Source organism: Pseudophryne corroboree, chromosome 10 (assembly GCF_028390025.1).
Source record: "Pseudophryne corroboree isolate aPseCor3 chromosome 10, aPseCor3.hap2, whole genome shotgun sequence".
NCBI lineage: Eukaryota > Metazoa > Chordata > Amphibia > Anura > Myobatrachidae > Pseudophryne > Pseudophryne corroboree.
In genome coordinates, this window is record NC_086453.1 from 201,772,809 (window position 1) to 201,796,911 (window position 24,103).

General features: G+C 42.7%; 1 protein-coding gene across 1 annotated transcript in view; it reads right to left on the reverse strand.

The window, feature by feature from the left end:
- Positions 1–276: 276 nt before the first annotated feature.
- Positions 277–24,103, reverse strand: part of PUSL1 (pseudouridine synthase like 1) — a 384,977-nt gene continuing 361,150 nt past the window's right edge. Inside the window, exons 6-8 of the mRNA XM_063943034.1 lie at positions 14,571–14,625; positions 10,935–11,097; positions 277–403 (exon numbers count right to left, since the gene is read on the reverse strand). Of these exons, the coding sequence (XP_063799104.1) occupies positions 372–403; positions 10,935–11,097; positions 14,571–14,625 (250 nt within the window). The 3' untranslated portion in view covers positions 277–371. The remainder of the gene's footprint in view (positions 404–10,934; positions 11,098–14,570; positions 14,626–24,103) is intronic.

A 24,103-nucleotide genomic window follows, 5' to 3' on the forward strand; every position in this document is an offset into this window, starting at 1 on the left:
TAATGCTCAACAGATACAACATATGCTTCTGAGTATTAACAGCAATGCACCACTGTGGATTGGGAGGGCTCGTACTCTGGTATCGCTGCGTGTGCTTTCCTGCTCTGTACACCAGGCTGCAACTCTCAGCTGACATCAGTGACAACTTGAACCACCTACTGTATTGAGATTTTTGTACTTCATGCCATGGCTCCATATGTGGCTAGTTTTTATATCTCCTCTGGGACATGCTGTAAATCACAGTTCTTATTTTTGTTTCATATAAAGACAACAATGTTAAAAAGAATATTTAATAAAAGAATACAGTATATTCCATAACATCTCTAAGAAAGGCAAAAAGTCTCTGATATTTACATGTCCCCCAACATACATCATTCCAGCTCAGTCTTGTCCGTCTTTAAATCTACAGAATACAGATGAGAAACATAGTTAAATAGCATATCAGTCATGTGAACGAAGAGCTGTCACAAACAGTGCAGAGTTTAGTATTATCCACAGTAGGCAAGTATCTAGGGACAGCAGATGTTAAGGCAACTCCTTCACTGTTTCCATGAACTAAGGTAATGGGAAGATTTAACCAATGTGAGTGAAACTTTGGTGGGGAAAAGGGAATTATCTCGGCAGGTGGAGATTTGACAGAGGGCCAGAATTCAGCCTTGGTGAGAATAATATGGTTTTGCCAATATATTCTGCTCAAAGGCTGAGAACATACCACCCTCCAGCTGCTGGGGAACTAGAGGTTACAGCATGTCTTGCTCATTATTTAAAAATACAATGAAAAGAATACTGAAATTAGTGTTTTATATATTTTTTTAAATCAAATATTGAGGCAAACATACATTATAGAATAAAAAACAAATACAACATTTTCTTACAAGTTAAACAAGATAAACCTAACTGACTACGAATGATAAACCAGCACAGGTGTTTGGAATAACATGTAACCACAGAATTTAGCAAATGCTACAAATAATTTTAAAATGTGTTTATTGGAATAATAAATTATTCTTCTTCATTCTTTCATCCATATTTATCTCATTTATTTTTGCCTGCAAGGAATAATATCAATTAACATCAGTAAGTGAGGCAGTAAGATGAGAATGGCTACATCTGCAGGTTTCTATGGGGGCTGCTATAATGTGAGAATTACCAAGCTCCAAAATGCAAAATGTTCTGGAGCATGGCCCAGTTATCTAACACCACTTTAAGATGGCATTAGCCATTGTAGCCTATGGGCTACAGATCACAGATTTTACAGGGAAAGGTGTCCTCTGGATCCCTCCCAGGTGATAGAAACTGACGCATGCACAGTCTGATGACCGCACATGTGTAGTAGGCTGGCCAAGGTCCCACAGCATAAAGTGGTGAGTGATGCGATCACTTTACACATCACAAAGACCGACTCCTACAGCATCTGCCCCTGGATGTGATCTTTAATGACAGCTAATGTACAGTGTCTCCATAGCACATCTATGCCAAATATAGGTGTGATTTGTGATTGTCATCTTCTTTATATACAGTAGGGCAGCATGCATATTGCATGTGATGCATCCTGACACTTATTGCATGCATGGTGGCCTTTATTAATGCTATATGAAGAATATGCAAAAGGCAGCTCTTCCAATAACTGCATTCCTATTCAGTAGGACTTCTGGGTAGTCCTACTGCATGAGTTCTATAGGTTCCCTCTTGGGGATAAATGTGTAAAGAAGTCCATAGACTTCTACAAACAACACCATCGTTAGATGGCATTGCATATCGAGATTCGCTTTGTGGAGCTTGATACATGTGGGGAGTATGGTCAAACCTACTAAAATGCTGCTTTCATATGTTTGACTGCATTTTAGTGTGCGGATTCACAAAAAATATTTGTCAATACATATGTTTCCTTTTAGGATTTTTTTTTTTTTATTGCATACATTTTTATTGATTTTTATCCAAACAAACATACACGAGTACAATATAAGTATAAACATATATGATACAAATAATAAACATGTACTGCTAAAAGTAAGAAGTATCTGGTCAGTTGTGTTTAACGCAACGTATACAGTGCCATAAAGGTGATGACAAGACAGAAATATGTAGCAACATCGCATCAGACATTGATGAACACATGGTGGTGTAATACATTGTATCTAATCCCAGAATAAGATCAGTGCATATCATTAGGGATAAAGTTAATTACTACATTAGGATGAGAATGAGTAATGTGTGTCAACCCCTGTACTCTCATATCAGACCTCACTCACCTCTCTCTACAACAACAATCCCCCCCCCACCCCACCCCACCCCAATAGCTGACGTATTCCAGTGAGTGTGTCTCCTCAATATCCAACCCAAATAATCAAATCCTAGGGTCCATCCTAGGTAACGATGGTTCCGTGGTGGTAATATCATCCCAAAAGGGAAGTACCTTGGAACAGGACCATAACAAATGCCAAAAATCAGCCCCCTCTGCACCACACTTAGGACAACATGTATCAGAACGAAGATGTGCCTTATACAACATTACCGGATTACGATATACTCTGTGCAATATGTAAAAATAAATCTGCTGAATGTTCACCTAAGTTCTACTACCACTTAGTTTTCAAGGGGTCAAATAGATGCATATTGACATGTTGATTCAATGTAGCATATACCATAGAGATTTGCCCCCTCAAGCCCAAATTAACAAGCAGTCTTTTGATCGGAGATATTGAAATGTCTAGGGGCAACGTACCAAACTGCGCTTGCATCACGACGCAGCTGGAGGTATGGGAAAAATGCAGAATTAGGGATAGCATAGTCATTCCGTATCTGCTCAAATGTCTTAAAATTACCCTTGTCATACAGCTGATTCACTGTTTTAATATCCGCCCTCAACCATATATTATTCCTTAAATGAAGCATTGAACCACAAAGGGGACTGTTCGTCCAGGTCCTGCCAGTCAAAAAAAGTGTGCGTCATGAGCCACATCAATACAGCTTGTCGTAGAATAGGGGGAAGAGTAGAGGTAGAAGAACCAGACAGCAGAAATTGAACCGGAGAGGAGACCCCACCCAATATAGTTCCTCCCTTACCCAAGATCCAAGCAGAGAGATATACTAATTGGGCGGCCAAGGAATACACACGCAAATTGGGGAGACCCAACCCACCATCCAGTTTGGATTTGACTAGAGCTTTCAGGGCCACTTCCTTTTAGGATATTAATGCTGGTCTAAAGTAATAGAAGAAATATTTTTATTATTTTAGACCATCTGGAATATCCTAAAAGGAAATGCAGAATATTTATGCTGTTAATGGTTTATGTAGCCTTTGACATCCATAATATGAATTGCACTTATTTTGACATCAAAATAAAAATGTGAACAATATACTGGATTAGGGTACTGCCACATAAATATCAGTATGTGATACTATATAATGAACCATGATACTGTATAAAGAAAACAGGATAATCACAGCACTCATCCCATGATTAGTATACACAAGCTATCTAAATGAAGAAGGGTGGGAAATCCTTCCAACCATCCCAGACAGCAGAAAAACCATGAGGAACCCCTATGAACAGTGCAGATAACCCACTTTGTATATTTAGATAGTGGTTTACAGAGAATTATTCAGAGGTGCTGTACAGTATATCCCGGCTGTGTAATAATTACAGTGGCTGTATTATGTTACCAGCTGTATGTCTATGCAGCATGGACAGACAAAGACAATTAAGAACCAGTGCTGATATGTATAGACGTAGTATAACAGACTTGTCATTGTGACCACTAGGAAACTCCTTTCACTTCTTAATTCCTTATTGGCAATAATAAGATAAGAGGAAGTGCTTTGAAATCCTGCCATTCAAGTGGGAAATTACCATAAGAAGCTCGATCCTCCTTTGTCTCAGTTAAACAGGCTTCATTAAATGAAGAGCACTGGTGTCTTTGTAGGAGACAAACACAATGACGAGCTATGAATCTTGTCTTGTACTACTGTAGCAGTTCATCCATATACTGCTTCCCAGCGATGGTCCTTCCATAACCCAATCACAGCTGTGGTAACCTGGACACAGGGGAACTTCTTATATGAAATGTGAAATGGTTGAGGCACAGTACAAAATCTTCTGCCACATTTGCAATGATGCCAACATTCATGGGTTTGCAGAGCAAAATGGTGACTTTTGCAGGGAACAGATGTAGTACACAGGCCTGTGGGAGGACATGGGCAAAGCTATGCGTCTCCTTGAAAAATATAGGCGTTACAGCACTGTTGCGGCATGCTTTGCAAGGTCCGATTTATGAGAGGAGATGAAACAGTGGAGAAGAAAGTCCTTTGCTTTGTGGAAGGTTGCAAAGCTACTCGGATCTTGTCCTATACTTATAACGGGATGAATTTTTATCTTGCAACCGCATTTCAATAGCGTGTTTCTAGGTGCATGTTACACCGTGTGAAAAAGATAAAGACTTCAAACATGCAAAAATACCACACAGAGTATAATGAAGCAACATGTAATAAAGGAAGGTCTGATGTCTTCACACACGCAAGATTAACGTTAGCTGCAAAGTAGGATAAATCAAGTAGTATTTGAGGAAAATACCTAAAAAAAGGCAAGAGGTTGGACTTTGTGGTGCTGTTATTCTTATGTCCAGTGTACATGTACATATTGGCACAGCTGTAGTCTGCTGATGTACTGGGAAGAACCTGCTCACCTTAGATTGAGTAGCTCAGGTTGGGTGCACTAGTATAAACTCATATTTGCATTGTGTAACAAATGTGCTTCCTACTGTAAGTGACATCAAATGATTGTTCATTCTGAACCAATATTTAAATGAGTGATCACAGAAGCATTTAATAGCCTGGAGCAATACGTGTGAGAATGTAGCCTGTCTATTCCCTACGTCTTGTCTCTGCGCGGTCACTAGTTACTTTTGATTTGCTAAACAACATTCTAATGAATACTGGTTCTGTATGTGATGAATGGTGCATTTTAAATATAAAGTACACTCAAAGATACAAGGTTTATGGTGAACTTTTAAATTAAGTAGATAATTTTAGTATAAAAAAGGTGATTTATGTTCTTATCAGGTTAATTTTTTTCTTAAACTCCATAGGGGGCACAGGGAAACACTCTGTATAGGCTGCAGAGAAGAGTGTTTGGGCACCAAATAGTTACTTATTTTTTCCCAGCAGCCCAGGACTCCCTCTCCACTATACCCAGCCTCCAGGTGTGGATCATTGGGTCAACAGTAACTAGGTCGACAGTCATAAAGTCGACCACTATTGAAATAGGTCGAAATTGTCATTAGGTCAACATGGTAAAGGTCGACACGAAAAAGGTCGACATGAGGTTTGGTTTCGTTTTCTTCGTAAAGTGACCGGAAACCCCAATTAGTGCACTGTGTCCCCTCACATAGCTCACTTCGCAGAGGCGATCGCAGCCCTGAGATGCATTTAGCATCTCACTGGGCTCCCGGGGTGCGCGAAGAGCTTCAGACTGCGATCAATGCCGCAATCCAGTCTGAATTAGGCCCAAAGAGAGAATCCAACTTGTGGACATTCCTGGTCCTGTCCATATAAATCAGGAGAGTCCACACTACATTCAGAGAGTCTTCCTCCGGTGAAGCGTTCGTATTCTGAAATATGGCACCACAATCTCCTGGTTAGAACTGCCCAATACGAATGGAAGATCAAAAACGCAAGGTGCTCAAGTTGGACACCCTCTGGGCCGATGCAACGGAGAGCCCGAAAAACTAAGGACAGGTTCACTGCAGCTACTGGAGGAACAAACGGTGGCTGGACTCCATGAAAAAGGTCCATACTTCTGGTAAGAGTGAAATTTGTCATTGAAAGAGGACATACAGGATGGAGACCAGTACCTTAAAGGAAGAGAGCCGGAAACCCAAATCCAGACCCGCCTGTAGAAAGGAAAGGAATTGAGAGAGCCAGAATGACCTGGGGTTGAAGACTCTGGCCGACCACCATGTAAAGTAAGTCCGTCAAATGTGGTGATAAATTCTAGCTGAAGAAGGCTTGCAAGCATTAAGCATGGTACAAATGACCCTCTTAGAAAATCCCTTTGCTCTCAAGACAGATGTACAAACAGCCACCCCGTTAAAGCAAGGCGCGCCGCAGAGGAGCGTTGATGGGAAGGCGTAGAAGATCTGTACACTATGGCATCACTGTAATTTTGACCTGTGGTGGAATTGTAGGGTCTCTGACATAGGAGGAAAGATGTATATGAGCGGGAGCATGCTCTGTATGCTGGAGCGTCCATCAGGAGGGCTCGAAGCACTCAGGCACAGGAACAGTGTGTCAGCAGCCAGTAGTTATGTGGAGACACCATTCTATTGATGTCCAAGAAGCCGGATTAATGTCTGAAAAATTTATTGATTACAAAAACCCCATAGTTTGGATGAATCAACATCAAAATTAGAGATGAGCGGGTTCGGTTTTACTCGGCTCTCAAAACGGCATCTTATTGGCTCACAGATGTCACGTGTTTTAAATAGCCAATAAGAAAAATCCGGAAAACCGAACTTTACCCGAGTAAATCCGAACCCGCTCATCTCTAATCAAAATACATACGTATTTTCATGTTGATTCATCTCAACTATGGGGTTTTTGTAATCAATACATTTTAAAAAGAATACATGAACTGGCTCATACCATTGCCTGTCCTTTGGATCTTTGGGACTAACTTACACTACTGTTTGCTCTATGGACGTTTGTGGTTTCTTTTTGGATTTGGAAGCCTGTGAGAATGATTGCCTAGGACAGTGGAAAAAGAAACTCAGATAGGATTCATACAACCATTTGACCCGTGAGTGTGGTACACACATTATTTGTGAAACAGCCTCATAGATAAGGATAGCTTTTTCTGCTCATATCCAGGGCCGTCTTTTCATATGGGCTCAATGGGCTCTTGCCCAAGGGCCCCTGGTGTATAAGGGCCCTAGGCTGATAGCTGAGGGTCCCCTCTTTCCAGGGGTACCAGATTTTTGAAAATCGGCCCTTGGGAACTGGAGATATCTGACTTGAAAGCAGTGGTCCCCATCCAAGCCTGTTAATTGCTATTCCCAGCCAGATATCTCGGTTTCTGTATGACTTAGAATTTTTCTGAGGGTATACTCCAAAAGCTGGGACTCTCCCCTTTTGGAGGACACTGGCAGCTTGTCTCTGCTTTTACCAGAACCATAGATATCAGCCTTCAAGCAGCTGATCCCTGCTCCAGCTCCACACGCCTGGTATGCAGTTTTATATTTGCATTGGTGAATTGCTCTGGCTCCTGAGCGCTGATCCCCAAGTCCCCAATATCTCCTGAAAGGGGGTATTCTCTAGTTTTTTTTATCCCATTCAAAGCTAAGAAATCTAATTTCAGGAACTTGATATATCTGCAGTCAAGCAAGCTGCCCTTCCACCAGAAAATGATGAATATTAAGCCCACTCCACTATCCACCCCTCCCCTACGTATTAAACACCCCCTACCACCCTGGAAGTCATGTACTAGGGCTTCTTCATTCAGCCCTATGCCCCCTCCTACAGTTTAGCCCCATCTGTGCAGTAAAGGAGTAATTAGCAGAAATTACTGCTCCAGGTCCTACATGCTGAGCAGAAGATAGAACACCCTCTACCGCCCGGGGGACATCAAAGCTGCCGCTGATAGCACCCCCCACCCCTACCACTGGAGGATGGGTAGGGGGCCCAGTGCAGTGCTGTGCCCAGGGGCCTACACTGCTGTTAAGACGGCCCTGCTCATATCTCCCTTTATTATAAGTGAGTGGGGTACGCATCTTCCTTAATTACTTTTGGTGAAGGTCACATGGGACTTTGAGAAGATAAAGAAACCTTTATGTACACATCTTGTGGGGCTTTCTTGTGAGTTGGGGTACGCTGTTTGACCTACACCGCCTTCATCTAATCTCTGTGGGATCCTGTGGGCTGGATAGAAGTTGTTATTCTTAGACAATGTTACACATTGTTTGATTTGTTCTTCTCCATATACCCACCCACCGGAATTGGGAGCCGATCACTGAAATCTCCACAAGCAAGAGAAGGACATAAGGAATAAGGACACAACCCCACAATGTATAAGAAATGTATACCACTTAATTTTAATTAGCTGCGCTTCAACAAGTCCATTTTCCCTATTTTCAGATATTATACTTATATGTTTTATTGGGTGAGGTGATACCTTTTATATGGGAATCTTTCTCGTTAGAGCATCTACAGTATTTGCGCACATCTCTGGTACTCCATTGTTCTGTTCATTGTAAGATAAGAAGTCTGTTTGCAAGGAGGAACACCGGATGGACTCCGGGAAGATATTTTCCAATTGATGATTCTTCTGTTGGACTGGATCCCTGAAGACATCCAATGACTGGGACAGGATAAGCAGGACATTCAGATCAGGTTAAAATCCGGCACCAAACGCAAACTATCGGGCCAGTTGCTGGGGGTGGGGCATAGTGGAATGGGAGTCATTTATTGCAGGGGAAAAAAAGAAGTAAATATTTGGTGCCCAGACTCCCTCCTCTCCAGGCTAAACCCAGTGTTTGCTTTTGCCCCCTTGTGGAGTAAGAAGAAATATGGAATAAATGAATATATTGATATACGTAAAGTCTGTGTAGCATGAAACAGATCTTACGCTTTATTTAAATCTGCTCAGCTCACTTTAAATAAGATTAATATTGTTTTTACCATGCAAAATTCTGCTGATTTGGCTGAAAAGCCTTGCTTGTATTGTACCTGGTTTTATGAGTGACCTAATTTCAGCTATATGCTTTCTTATTTCTTGTGTTCTTCTGAAGGCAGTTTGCTAGTATATCTTTACACCAGCTTTACCTATTTACCAGCCTTTTCTCTCCTGTGCCCTCCACAACTGTATCCCCTTCTCACACACCAATCATATACTGTAAGTGATCCATCCTACATTGTTTTGTGAGAGCTCATATTGACAAATGCACCAATATTTGTTCATTTCGCTTTGAATTTATACATTTATATTTATTTACTTGGAAGCTTTTAAGGGCAAGATCTTCTTACATATGTTTTTTTGTATTTCTTTTGCTCTTTACCTATTATCTGTATTATAAACTAGTATAATGATCCCGGCGAATGCCGAAATCCCCAATCCTACACTTACCCAGGCTGTGGTCACAACTTTATTACCTCTTCCCTCACAGTAGCAGCCGTTGGCAGGGGAAGGCGTGCGCCTACTGTATACTCCTGCTGTGCATCTTAGGAAATGCCATCAGCGATTAGTCTACAGAGTGTGCATGCACATTACTGTTCCCTATACTGTAGCACAGAGAGTAGTGTGCACACACTGGATCTATATAAACCAGTGGTTCTCATCCTCAATCCTCAAGGTTTCCCAGTAAGTCATTTTTTCAGGACTTCTGTCTGTGGAAACAGATGAATAATTAGTCGCCCAGCAAAATACGGTTAACTGTGTATGATTAAAGAATTTAAAACACACAGACCTGCTATTGCTACTTGAGGACTGGAGCGGAGAACCCCTGATATAAACCATTTTAGATGGTTTAATCTGGGTATGTACTGTAGCCTGTGTTTTCTCTCCTAGAAGTGAACTGGTTTGCCTAGTATCTTCCGGGACTATACTGGGACAAAGTTCTGGGTGTACACGTATGTCCTCATACATCATTGCTGCAGTCGTGCCACATAGCCTCTCTCAGCACCAGATCCCATTAGACTCTGCTAGCAGTGGGCGATTCTTTTGCTCAAAATTCATCTTAGTTGCATTTTCAGGATAATGAAAAAGATCCCTGACGCTAGAAGAGTCTAACAGGACCTAGCGGCCCACTCGGCCCAGGAATCTCACGCTGCATGGCGTACCGAGGACACATCTGTAACTCGTATTTATTTAACAAGGAGGTTAAAGGTCAGTATCATTTGCCTAATAAGAAAATCATATCAATCTAATTACTGGAATTCGGATATTACTTGCAACATCTTTATTTTATGTAAAACTAACTGCACGCATTGGAATGCACGAATCTAAATGTATAAAGGATTCATGATCATAAACATTACTACTGTCATCACCATCATGGGTCTGTATGATCAGATATAGTGATCACATGGCCTATTGTATGCCTAAACCAGGGGATGAATAATAATAATAAATAATAATAATAATAATAATCAGCAGCAGTCTTGTCAACCTACACCAGTGGTTCCCAAACATTTTTGAATCTCGGCGACCTAGAGTGTCAGGATTTTTTCACAGCACCTCTAGGCCAAAACTTTCTTATCGAGAAATTTAGAAAGAAATATTCAGTTAATTGTGTTTATATGTCATCCTAAGGTTCTATTATGTGGTGAGGGACACAATTTGCTTCTGTTTGTCCACCTAGTTTAAGCGCTGGTTTTGCCTATTACATTGACCATAAGTGATTTGAATTGGTCCTTGACAACCGATCCAAGGCACTCCTGCAAGTGTCTCGAGGTATCCCAGGGTGCCACAACACACAGTTTGAGAACCACTGACCTACACACAAAAAGCACATTAAACAATATCTTAAAATACAATATATAGGGCTGGATGTAATGACGCCCGAGGTCGGCGGCCCTCTTACTTCTTTGTCTGTCTGTTAGTACCCAGTTTTGTTTCATTACTGCTTTGGTCCTAATAGTAAAGTGCAACAGAATATGCTGGTGCTTTATAAGTTTATGTTAATAAATAAGTAAATAAATAAATAAATAAACAACATGAGTGAAGATATATTTTCAAAGAGAAAGTAATGGGGTGTAAAAGCATTTATAACTTTAGGTAGTTTTGCAACTGAGGAATCACGGACTGATCTATGGTTCTACAGAATACAGGGTCAGAACAGTTACTCAGTTACTAACAAAACCTGCTTTCCCAGAATCCCTTAATACTGAGGTTGAAGGAGGAAAGTATTGTGGCCAACCTGCCGTCTATTACAATACTCACCTATCTTGGCATACTCAACTTCTTTTAGAAAAAGACCACAGGGTGGAGCAATGATCCTTCCTGAGAAAAGAAGGGGCTCACAAGATTCCAGATGAAGTCTAATTTGTTGTGGTGAGAGAAGACCCAGACCCACCGCAACCAGAGCACTTGTCATCCTCCTGACCTGAAAAGTAACACAGATTTCCTATTCATTCATCATGAAACATGAGATCGGATCAGCAGCACAGCCATGTCAGATGCCCCATTAGATAATTTTCACTAAGCAAATTTAACATTTTAAATTGGTTTTACTGCAGTCAAAGCACCTGTTCAATTTGTGATTAAAAATGATTATAGTTCTCAGGACTAGAATAAGGAACATAGAAAGGTTAGTGACTGGTGCCAATGTAATGGAAAAAATTACCTTATTTTGCAGCCAAGGAGAAAAATAGGGTCCTCCCAATCATCTCACCAAAATTCTATAGCAATAATGAACTATTTTAAAATAAGGGAATGTCAGTTCCACATAGGTATCACCGCTGCCTGAGGAACCAGACCTATCTACAAAATATTTTTATTACCTGTTCCTAATGTTTTGTCCATACAGTACATCTATACAACTTTTTTATGATATGTATATTATGTCATCTTATTTCTTTATTCTGTGATTTGTGAAGTAAAATTGAATTCATATGTGTCCATTCTAGGAGTTACTATATCTCCAGGACACTGCGGTATTATGTGTATTTGTAAATAAACCACTTGGTGTGATAATACCTATATGGAATGGACATTCCCTTATTTACAAACAGCTCATTACTGAGTAAGGAGGATAACCCAACACAGATATTATACAATTATATTATGGTTTCAAAATACTCTAGTTAGCGCAGGAGAAAAAACATTTTATAAGGCTAGAATTGAGCATTATATTATAAAACTAGTAAAGGGACCCTAAGTCTGACCCCCTAGCTCCTGTCCTGCTGACCAGCCCCTCATCCCCGCTGCTCCGTCTCATCTACCCCACCACCCAACTGCTCCTTCCCACCCACATATTTATCCATTTCCTGGCGGGTTCTGTTCTTTTCCTCAATATGTCCCATGTTCCTAGCATTGGCAACCACAGGGGTGTGCACCCTGGCTCCCACTATGTATGCACGTTAGAGATGAGACAGTCCTTAGAGAATTAATATATATAGCTGATTTTAAGTTTAATGGCCATTAGTTTCTCCAGCTATTCTGTTTCTATAAATGGGGACTAATGCAGGTCAAACTATGATTGGGGACTGGTGCAAGGCACACTATGACTACGGACTGGTGCACGTGAAGGAGCACTGGTGCAGGTCACACTATGAGAGGGGACTGGTGCAGGACACACTATGACTAGGGACTGGTGCAGGTGAAGGGGCACCGGTGCAGGTCACACTATGACTTGGGACTGGTGCAGGTGAAGGGGCACTATTGCAGGTCACACTATGACTAGGGACTGGTGCAGGTGAAGGGGCACTGGTGTAGGACACACTATGACAGGGGACTGGTGCAGGTGAAGGGGCACTGGTGCAGGTCACACTATGAAAGGGGACTGGTGCAGGTCACACTATAATAGCGGACTGGTGCAGGTGAAGGGGCACTGGTGCAGGTCACACTATGAAAGGGGACTGGTGCAGGTCACACTATAATAGCGGACTGGTGCACGTGAAGGGGCACTGGTGCAGGTCACACTATGAAAGGGGACTGGTGCAGGACACACTATGACTAGGGACTGGTGCAGGTGAAGGGGCACCGGTGCAGGTCACACTATGACTTGGGACTGGTGCAGGTGAAGGGGCACTATTGCAGGTCACACTATGACTAGGGACTGGTGCAGGTGAAGGGGCACTGGTGTAGGACACACTATGACAGGGGACTGGTGCAGGTGAAGGGGCACTGGTGCAGGTCACACTATGAAAGGGGACTGGTGCAGGTCACACTATAATAGCGGACTGGTGCAGGTGAAGGGGCACTGGTGCAGGACATGCTATGATGGTGAACTGGTGCAAGACACACTATGACGGTTGACTGGTGCAGGACACGCTATGAAGGGGCACTGGTGCAGGTGACGCTATGAAGGGGCACTGATGCAGGACACGCTATGAAGGGGCACTGGTGCAGTACACGCTATGAAGGAGCACTGGTGCAGGACACGCTATGAAGAGGGCACTGGTGCGGGTAACACTATGAAGGGGCACAGGTGCAGGTAACACTATGAAGGGGCACTGGTGCAGGTCACACTATGAAGGGGCACTGGTGCAGGTAACACTATGAAGGGGCACTGGTGCAGGACACGCTATGAAGGGGCACTGGTGCAGGTGACGCTATGAAGGGGCACTGATGCAGGACACGCTATGAAGGGGCACTGGTGCAGTACACGCTATGAAGGGGCACTGGTGCAGTACACGCTATGAAGGAGCACTGGTGCAGGACACGCTATGAAGAGGGCACTGGTGCGGGTAACACTATGAAGGGGCACAGGTGCAGGTAACACTATGAAGGGGCACTGGTGCAGGTCACACTATGAAGGGGCACTGGTGCAGGTAACACTATGAAGGGGCACTGGTGCAGGTAACACTATGAAGGGGCACTGGTGCAGGTAACTCTATGAAAGGGCACTGGTGCAGATAACACTATAAAGGGGCACTGGTGCAGGACAAATCATGACACAGTGTAGGCTTGTGCTAGCTCACATTATGACAGAACAACCCCACGCTGCAGGACTGTTGCTAGTTCCCACTTTAGCATGAGGAACAATTGTCTTGCATGAACACTGAGCAACCGGCTCTGCCTAATATTATCACAAAGTATTCTGACCAGTGTGCGTGCGCAGACCCCCCTGTATGCGAACGCGCTTCTGTGTCCAGGTCTGAATAGAACCTAAAGTACCAATCAATCAGCTTCTGTCATTTTTCAAACACAGCCCAAAAATGACAGTTAGAAGCTGATTGGCTAGGTGCATTTCTATCAAGTAATTCCCTTCTAATATGGTGAGACTGAGAAACATTGTTCTTATTGAAAAGCTCTAGTGGTGGTTTAAAAACAAATAAAATGCATAGAGGTTAGTGTTGACAGTACACATAAACCAAAAGAAACATTACAGTTTAATGACTAAAACTGGGTACACACTGGAGCGACAGCAGGTATATATGCCGAATCGGAACGGGTTGTCTTCAGGTTGCCGAATGTCGGGATCCCGGCGTACAGTATACCGGCGCCTGCGCTCGCCCGCAAGGGGCTCATTTGCACTTGCCACGCTGTCGGTATGCCGGTGGTCCGCCAGCATACCATACTACACCCATCGGAACAACATATCGGGCATATCGCTCAGTGTGTATGCCCAATATGCACTGCACATCAAACATGGCGATATCACTAGCATCCTGTAGTATGCTAATGAAGGACAAAACATGAGATTGTTCAGTCCTTCATTAACTTTGCTCCAGTGAGTACACACAGTCTGGGCTGGCGGGCATTTGTTCCGATGTTGGCAGGAATGCCCGTCGCTCTAGTGTTCCACGCTTTAGAAACACTGACTATTATTGCTCTAGACCTCATCATTATTATTAAGGTAAATTATTAGAATCATGCTAAACATGCCTGGACCATAAGCAGGGATTCCCGTACCTGATTGTAAGCAAACGATTTACTTTTGAAGGTAAAATCCCAAAATTGTAGGTCCCTGTAAACAAAAAAAAAATCTTGAAGTCAGTTACATCTTTCAATGCGTTGGAGCGGCATAAAAGGTTAATATACTTCTAGACATTTAAGAACAAGGCATGGATTCTGACAGCATTGATTGCAGCTGCTAGTTTTTAGTAAGGTAACAAAAGGTGCGGCACATGATGGCCCTCATTCCGAGTTGTTCGCTCGCTAGCTACTTTTAGCAGAAATGCAAACGCAAAGCCACCGCCCTCTGGGAGTGTATCTTAGCATAGCAGAATTGCTAACGAAAGATTAGCAGTTCTGCTATTAAATATTTCCTTGCAGTTTCTGAGTAGCTCCAGACCTACTCCTAGGGGTAAATTTACTAAAATGGGAGTTCTATTTAAGAAGTGATGTTGCCCATAGCAACCAATCAAATTTCAGGTATTATATTTTAGTAGGTGCTAGATAAATGAGAAGTAGAATCTGACTGGTTGCTATGGGCAACATCCCATCTTAAATAGAACGCCCATCTTAGTAAATTTACCCACTAGATTGCGATCACCTCAGTCCGTTTAGTTCCTGGTTTGACGTTACAAACACGCCCAGCGTCCGGCCAGCCACTCCCCCGTTTCTCCAGCCACTCCTGCGTTTTTTACCTGGCACGCCTGCGTTTTTTAGCACACTCCCTGAAAACGGCCAGTTTCCGCCCAGAAACATCCACTTCCTGTCAATCACACTAAGATCAGCAGAGCGATTGAAAAGCTTTGTTCGCCCGTGAGTAAAATAGCATAGTTTTGTGTAAAAATACTTAGCGCGTGCACCCTGCTGTGCATACGCATGCGCAGAACTGCCGGATTTTAGCCTGTTAGCAATTGTGCTAAAAATAGCAGCGAGCGAACAACTCGGAATGAGGGCCGATATCTGCAACACTTCAGCTCTTCCAGTGCATTTTCTAGTAACATTTTCTAGTAGAAATTATACTAAAACTGAATTGAGTTTAAATTTAAAAAAACACAAAGATTTAAAAAATGACCAAAAAAAGTATACAGTATATTGACAGCAGAGTCCAAGCATAAATGAAAATAAGTACACACTCACAAATATTAGAAAGTCTTTTTTATACAACTGTAACAAAATAAAGATACAAGTCAAATAGTAAAATATATCTTTATATTTGGAGTGTAGGCACGGCAGGCTTTAGGTCTAACACCCAAGAAAACTGCCTAGGGCTACAAATTTTGAAAAACTCCAAATTTCTAATTAAAATAAAATAGCTTAGTATTACATTGCTGAGTAATTAAGTATTGCATTTAATGTGCATACTACATATTGCTGCCCAAAATGTACAACACCAAAGAAACAAATTTCATATTGCTACAGATGTAGCCACCTTTATCTTGAGTGGCCGCGGCGGTTGTCCCGTTCGACCATACGCAGCGTACTGTGGCGTAGCGAGGCGCGCCTAGCCACAGAGAGGCTATCTAATCGCACGGAGACAGACATTTGACGTTTGGCGTTACCTTTACGTGTAATACCTGCGATCAGCCACCAGATGTCGCTTTTTACAATCACCACTGCGCATGCGTGTGGTCTCCCGTAAAATACAATACTGACATACATAATAAGGACTACTTTACTAAGGCGTCTCATTACGCTGCATACAGCAAATACTGTACTCATTACGCTGCATTATTTAATACAGTACTGTATATACAGTACGACACCGACGCAAATACAGTAGTACAGCATACAGTATATGATCCATCTACAATACTTTATGAATACTGTATGTGAGCGTCCAAGTCCCGCAGACAAAACACAGTACTGTAAAACCAGTAGTGTACACTGTCGCAAATGGATGTGTGTTACAAGTTCACTATTGCCTCTTAAGATTAGGAATTTTCTACAGTATGTTATCGTCCTAATCCCGTAGCCATTACAGCATAATCAAAACCAACGGATTTATACATTTGTCTGCGGCGAAGTGGTGAAGTGTTTCGCTTCCTATACTCAGAGTCCAGGGTTCGATTCCTTAAGTACGAATGCATGTTACTGTAGTTTTTTTCAGACACTTTATTATTTTTTTTATTCACATACTGTAAACCAGGGCATACAGTAGCTGCATGAGCGGTTCTATGCGATCGAGTCCGGTGTACCATAATGTGCAGGTTCTATGCAGGTTAAGGTACTATGCTCCGTACACAGTACACATACAATTCTGTAGCTGGGCAGACTGAATAGAAATGGCTACCACCTATGACTCCTTGCCCCACAGAGGCCCTAGGCTACGGAGCAAGTAATAGTCCAGATTGTACAGACTATGGGGCAATGCTGAAGGAGCGTCACAATCCCCTAGCTAAAATACACAGTATGCATATTATGGTACACCGGACTCGATGACATACTGTAGCACACTGGCAAAATGGCCGCCGCCCCTGAACCCTTGTGCAGGTTATGGGGCAATGCTGAAGGAGCGTCACAATCCCCTAGCCAAAATACACAGGGGAGGGATAAGCCACTGTAGGATTGCATACAGTATTACGGTACACCGGACTCAATCGCATAGCACACTGTAAAAACGACCACTACCCATGAACCCCCACCTCCTGAACCCCCACCTCGTGGCATGCAGCAGTTGGGTATGGAATGAGAAATGGCATAAGCTGTGCAGGCTACGGGGCGATGCTGAAGGAGCGTCACAATCCCCTAGCCAAAATACACAGAGATACTGTAAGCGAGGTCTATGCACATTACAGTACTGTACGTTACACCGGGCTCGGTCGCATAGCAAACTGACAAAACACAAGTTTTACAGTACATACAGTAAAGCAGGCCAAAGCTGCAGGAGAGTTTCTACTGTAAAGGTTCTATGCACCGTACGGTAATGTACACATACCTGTACAATTCTATAGCAGGGCAGACTCAATTGAAATGGCTACCGCCTGTGACTCCTACAGTAGCTCCTAGGAGGCACTCAGCTATGGAGCAAATAACAGCACAGATTTTGCAGGCTACGGGGCAATGCTGAAGGAGCGTCACAATCCCCTAGCTACAATACACAGGGGTGATAGAGATAATCGAGTGGCTGGAGGGGGGTCCCCTTGATTTAAGTGGCCCCCACTCCTCCAGGGTACTCCGGCCAGGTGTGACTAGTTGGGTATTTAATTCCATGGCCGCAGGGACCGGTATAAAAGTCTCCCCCGGCTGTGCATTATCTGTCCAGCTAGTGGAGCCCAGTGCTGATTCAAAAAATATGGGGAACCCCTACGCTTTTTTTGTCCCCCTTATTTTTTGCACCAGGACCAGGCGCAGAGCCCGGTGCTGGTTCTAAAAAGATGGGGGATCCCGTGTCCATTTTTTCCGTATTCCTTCCGGAATTCGACTGCAATTGCATATACAGTACTGTACCCCTTAATGTCACTGCTTACAGTATACAGTATTTAGACATGAGCTTGTGTACAGTATCTGTCATGAGGTGCTTTTTTCACTGACACTATAACTTTTTTCTATTGTGATATACTGTACAGAGGCGGCAAACTAGCCAAACGGGAATAATCAGCTTCTGCAGAATAAAATGAGATGCTACAGTACATGCCTATATTCTGTGAGTGACTGCGGCTCTATGAAATTAAATCAGAAAATTTAAATATGAAATGCATTACTAATGTGTGGCATTACTGTACTGTATGTGTATAAGGTGTACTACAATATTTTCTGGTGTAACATAAGGAAAGGGCACTACTGCATGGTCTAATGCAGTGGTTCTCAAACTTGGTCCTCAGGACCCCACACAGTGCATGTTTTGCAGGTAAACCAGCAAGTGCACAGATGTATTCATTACTAACTGACACATTTTAGAAGGTCCATACAGTAGGTGGAGCTAATTTTTTCACTTGTGATTCTGTGAGACCTGCAAAACCTGCACTGTGTGGGGTCCTGAGGACTGAGTTTGAGAACCTGTGGTCTAATGTAAATAAAGATGAATGTGGTGGGGTGTAATGTGAATAAGGGGCATTACTGTTAGGAGTAATGTGGTACTATGATATGATGTCATGAGAATAAGAGACACCACTGCATGATATAATGTGAATAAAGTTGCAGTACTGTGTTGTGTCATTTCATCTTCGGGTATTATTGTGTTACCATGCCCCTTCCCAGCAAGAACATACTGTACACTGTTTTGGGCTGGCACTAAATGTGCACATTGTTCTTATTTAGATTATAGGGGGTAGGAGCGCCAAAATGGGTGATGGTGCTGGGAAAGGGGTGCAGGGTTAGAGGCGGAACTACGTAGCATCTGTGCAAGAGGGCATCAGCCAAAATCTAGCCTAGGGCATCATGTTGGTCAGGTTTGGCTCTGATAATACTGTATACTGTACTCTTACTGTACTTTGCATTCAATACAGATACTGTTTGCACACAGGTTTTACATGAATCATTGGCAATGCTGCAGGAGTGTCTCATTAGGCAATCTAAAATATACCACGACTATGGGTGGGGATACAGTAGGGAAGTTCTGTCACCATAAGCTGTCTGCTGTGTATAGCATATTTCCATCTGAGATGCATTTGTGTGTTTGTAATAAGAAAAAAACATTTTACTGTACATTTAGTGGATACAGTATTTCTCCCCCATAATGACGTATCATACTGTACAGGTACCCTCATGTACTGTACCGTACCATACTGTAAAATTGAATATTTATTGGAAAAACATCAATATTAATGTAAAAATAAAGTATTACAACATCCGATTCCATGTACTGCACTGATCAAAATGTACAGTACTCTTATTCAGGACTTATAAAACTGAAAATAACTGTTCATACAGTACACATCAATAACATTACTACTGTATAATATTCTACATTAGTTTATGCAATAATCAGACAAAGGCAATTTTATCATTTTTTTTAATAATGCACCAATTTAAAATTTTAAACAGAAAATACAGAACTACATATTTGTGGCTTGACCATTTCTTTCAACTACAACAGGTAATACTTTATACAGGTGATTTATATAATTATTACAATGTTCAGGTGTGAGTACTTCTAGCCAAAATTTCTTTATCCCATCCACCAGTTGCTGTTTTGTTGTTGGCTTTGCAACACTCCTAACGTACCTCTTCAATTGAGCCCACACTAATTCGATTGGGTTCATGTCTGGTGATCTATATAAAAATAAAAAAAAAGCGTATAGAAAAAATTAATTACATTACAGTAAATAGAGAAAATTAAACATACAATATTGTACTGTTTATTAAACAAAAATTTTTTTTACAGTACTAGAGTGCTATCCAAAATTTTACTTGTACACTGTTGAAAGAATACTCACTCTGGTGGTGTGCGTTCCCAATTCATACCTTTCTCTTCCATAAATTTGGCTGAGGCGGAGTGTTTAGGATCATTGTCTTGGAATATCCTATGGTGAGTTGGGTAATATTTATTCACAAATGGCACCATACATTTCTCTACTATTGTTTCTTGGAAATATTTCTTATCCATGATTCCTACAGAAATCAAAAAATGTTGTTCATTAATAAGCAACTCCTTTTATTGTGCAGTTACACGTACTCTACAGTACAACATGTATTTTTACAGAACACAGGCACAGAATAAAGTATAGTACTGTACCTTCGAAAAATAATAGGGGACCAGCTCCTAATCGTGATATGCCTCCCCATACATGGACTTTCAATGGATGCTTTGGGCGTGGTTTTAAAGAGATATGGTTACGTTTCCTGAATGACATTCTGGAGAACCGCTCAAGGGCAACAGACGATTCATCTGTGAAAATGACATCATCAAATGTTTCACCACTCTCAATCCATCGCCGTGCCTGTTCCACTCTCTTTTCTTTATTCACATCCGCCCCATTGCTGTTGGTTTATGCCTTAGAGGACTCGGACGCTCGCATTTGTAAAGCACGGTGTTTTCCTCCGCCTCCGGCTAGCCTGCTGCCCTTCCCCCATGGGAGCCTGCACAGATCATGCAGTAGACAGGGAGGGAATGCAAATGCTGGTCATGTGCAATACACAAACGCCCACTGTAGTACTGTTTTGCTCACTTACAGTACTGTACTGTAGGTTGCATTTAGCGTAAAGAATCGCTCCTGCAGATGTACTTTGATTTACTGTACAGTATGTGAAACCTGTGTGCATCCTTCCATTGGATGTACTGTATTGGAGAGAAAATTTTTTTTTTTAAAGTGAATGTCACGGGAACACATTAAAAATAAGGTTGGCACTTCCTTCCCATTGGTGTTGGTTTACAGTATGCCGTAGTGTACTCGGACGCTCATGTAATTGCATTTCAAAGGCACAGTATTTTCCATCGTCTCCCCCCTACCCCCATCACCCTTCCCCCCTGGGGGCCTGCACAGGGAGGAAATTCAGGTCCTGTGCAATACACAAACGCTGAAGATCTACAGCACTGTTTTGCTCAGTTGGTAGCGTCAGAATACACTCATTTCATTCCCGCTGTTTAGGTGCATTTAGCGTAAAGAATCGCTCCTGCAGATGTACTTTGATTTATGTGAAATCTGTGTGCATCCTTCCATTGACTGTCTTACAGTGTAAATAAAAGAATACAGTGCATTATTACAGAAAAAAAAAAAAAAAAAAAGAAAGAAAGCACATCAGGTCTCGAACCCTGGACCCCCAGCGAGGGAGGTGGGAGCCTTCACCCCTAGCCCACGACGCCTCATGAGAGATTTCCAATTTCATGTGTGAAAGTACTGCAAACAGCGGCCGGCCCCCGCCCCATTGCTGTTGGTTTATGCCTTAGAGGACTCGGACGCTCGCATTTGTAAAGCACGGTGTTTTCCTCCGCCTCCGGCTAGCCTGCTGCCCTTCCCCCATGGGAGCCTGCACAGATCATGCAGTAGACAGGGAGGGAATGCAAATGCTGGTTATGTGCAATACACAAACGCCCACTGTAGTACTGTTTTGCTCACTTACAGTACTGTACTGTAGGTTGCATTTAGCGTAAAGAATCGCTCCTGCAGATGTACTTTGATTTACTGTACAGTATGTGAAACCTGTGTGCATCCTTCCATTGGATGTACTGTATTGGAGAGAAATTTTTTTTTTTTAAAGTGAATGTCACGGGAACACATTAAAAATAAGGTTGGCACTTCCTTCCCATTGGTGTTGGTTTACAGTATGCCGTAGTGTACTCGGACGCTCATGTAATTGCATTTCAAAGGCACAGTATTTTCCATCGTCTCCCCCCTACCCCCATCACCCTTCCCCCCTGGGGGCCTGCACAGGGAGGAAATTCAGGTCCTGTGCAATACACAAACGCTGAAGATCTACAGTACTGTTTTGCTCAGTTGGTAGCGTCAGAATACACTCATTTCATTCCCGCTGTTTAGGTGCATTTAGCGTAAAGAATCGCTCCTGCAGATGTACTTTGATTTATGTGAAATCTGTGTGCATCCTTCCATTGACTGTCTTACAGTGTAAATAAAAGAATACAGTGCATTATTACAGAAAAAAAAAAAAAAAAAAAAGAAAGAAAGCACATCAGGTCTCGAACCCTGGACCCCCAGCGAGGGAGGTGGGAGCCTTCACCCCTAGCCCACGACGCCTCATGAGAGATTTCCAATTTCATGTGTGAAAGTACTGCAAACAGCGGCCGGCCCCCGCCCCATTGCTGTTGGTTTATGCCTTAGAGGACTCGGACGCTCGCATTTGTAAAGCACGGTGTTTTCCTCCGCCTCCGGCTAGCCTGCTGCCCTTCCCCCATGGGAGCCTGCACAGATCATGCAGTAGACAGGGAGGGAATGCAAATGCTGGTCATGTGCAATACACAAACGCCCACTGTAGTACTGTTTTGCTCACTTACAGTACTGTACTGTAGGTTGCATTTAGCGTAAAGAATCGCTCCTGCAGATGTACTTTGATTTACTGTACAGTATGTGAAACCTGTGTGCATCCTTCCATTGGATGTACTGTATTGGAGAGAATTTTTTTTTTTTTAAAGTGAATGTCACGGGAACACATTAAAAATAAGGTTGGCACTTCCTTCCCATTGGTGTTGGTTTACAGTATGCCGTAGTGTACTCGGACGCTCATGTAATTGCATTTCAAAGGCACAGTATTTTCCATCGTCTCCCCCCTACCCCCATCACCCTTCCCCCCTGGGGGCCTGCACAGGGAGGAAATTCAGGTCCTGTGCAATACACAAACGCTGAAGATCTACAGTACAGTACTGTTTTGCTCAGTTGGTAGCGTCAGAATACACTCATTTCATTCCCGCTGTTTAGGTGCATTTAGCGTAAAGAATCGCTCCTGCAGATGTACTTTGATTTATGTGAAATCTGTGTGCATCCTTCCATTGACTGTCTTACAGTGTAAATAAAAGAATACAGTGCATTATTACAGAAAAAAAAAAAAAAAAAAAGAAAGAAAGCACATCAGGTCTCGAACCCTGGACCCCCAGCGAGGGAGGTGGGAGCCTTCACCCCTAGCCCACGACGCCTCATGAGAGATTTCCAATTTCATGTGTGAAAGTACTGCAAACAGCGGCCGGCCCCCGCCCCATTGCTGTTGGTTTATGCCTTAGAGGACTCGGACGCTCGCATTTGTAAAGCACGGTGTTTTCCTCCGCCTCCGGCTAGCCCTCCATTCCCATTATGCATTAGCGAACTCAGACGCTCATATATTTTAAAAGCACGGTGTTTATACATTGTACTGTACATTCTTCCTTTTACACAATTACTGTAGTTGCGTCTCCATACACATACTGTACAGTACTCCATACTTTTTCCACCGCCTCCCGTTACGCCTACAGTATTGCCAGAGCTGTAGATCAATCCGCCGCTATACTGTACGATCGAAAGTACTGGATTAGTGGAGCATTAGCGACACAGTGGTGGAGATGTGTAATGCATGATGAGTATCTAGATCGCCTCAACGCGCCTGCCTGTGATGAAACTCAGCTATCGCATTAGCGTGACTAAACGCCCGTCTCGGCGGAGAAACAGTCAAGATAAAGGTGGCTACATCTGTAGGTAGTGTGTGTTAGCCATAATAGATGGGAGTACAGCATTCGGGATCCGGTCGTTAGGTCGACCACTATTGGTCTAAACTAAGTAGGTCGACATGGTTTCTAGGTCGACAGGGACACTATGTCGACATGTTCTATGTTGACATGACATAAGGTCGACATTAGGTGTGTTTTTTTATTATTAATTTTTAGAACTTTTTCATACTTTACGATCTATGTGGACTACAATTGGGAACGGTAACCTGTCCGAAGCATGGCGAGCGAACACTGTGCACTAATTGGGGTTCCCGGTCACTGTATGGAGAAAATGACACAAAAAAAGTAAAAAAAACTCATGTCGACCTTTTCTCATGTTGACCTAGTACATGTCGAACTAGAGTCCCTGTTGACCTAGAAACCATGTCGACATACTTACTGTCGACCAATAGTGGTCGACCTAAGTCTAATCTACCTAACATACCACACCCCTGCATGCAGGGCTGCCATCAGATATGATAGA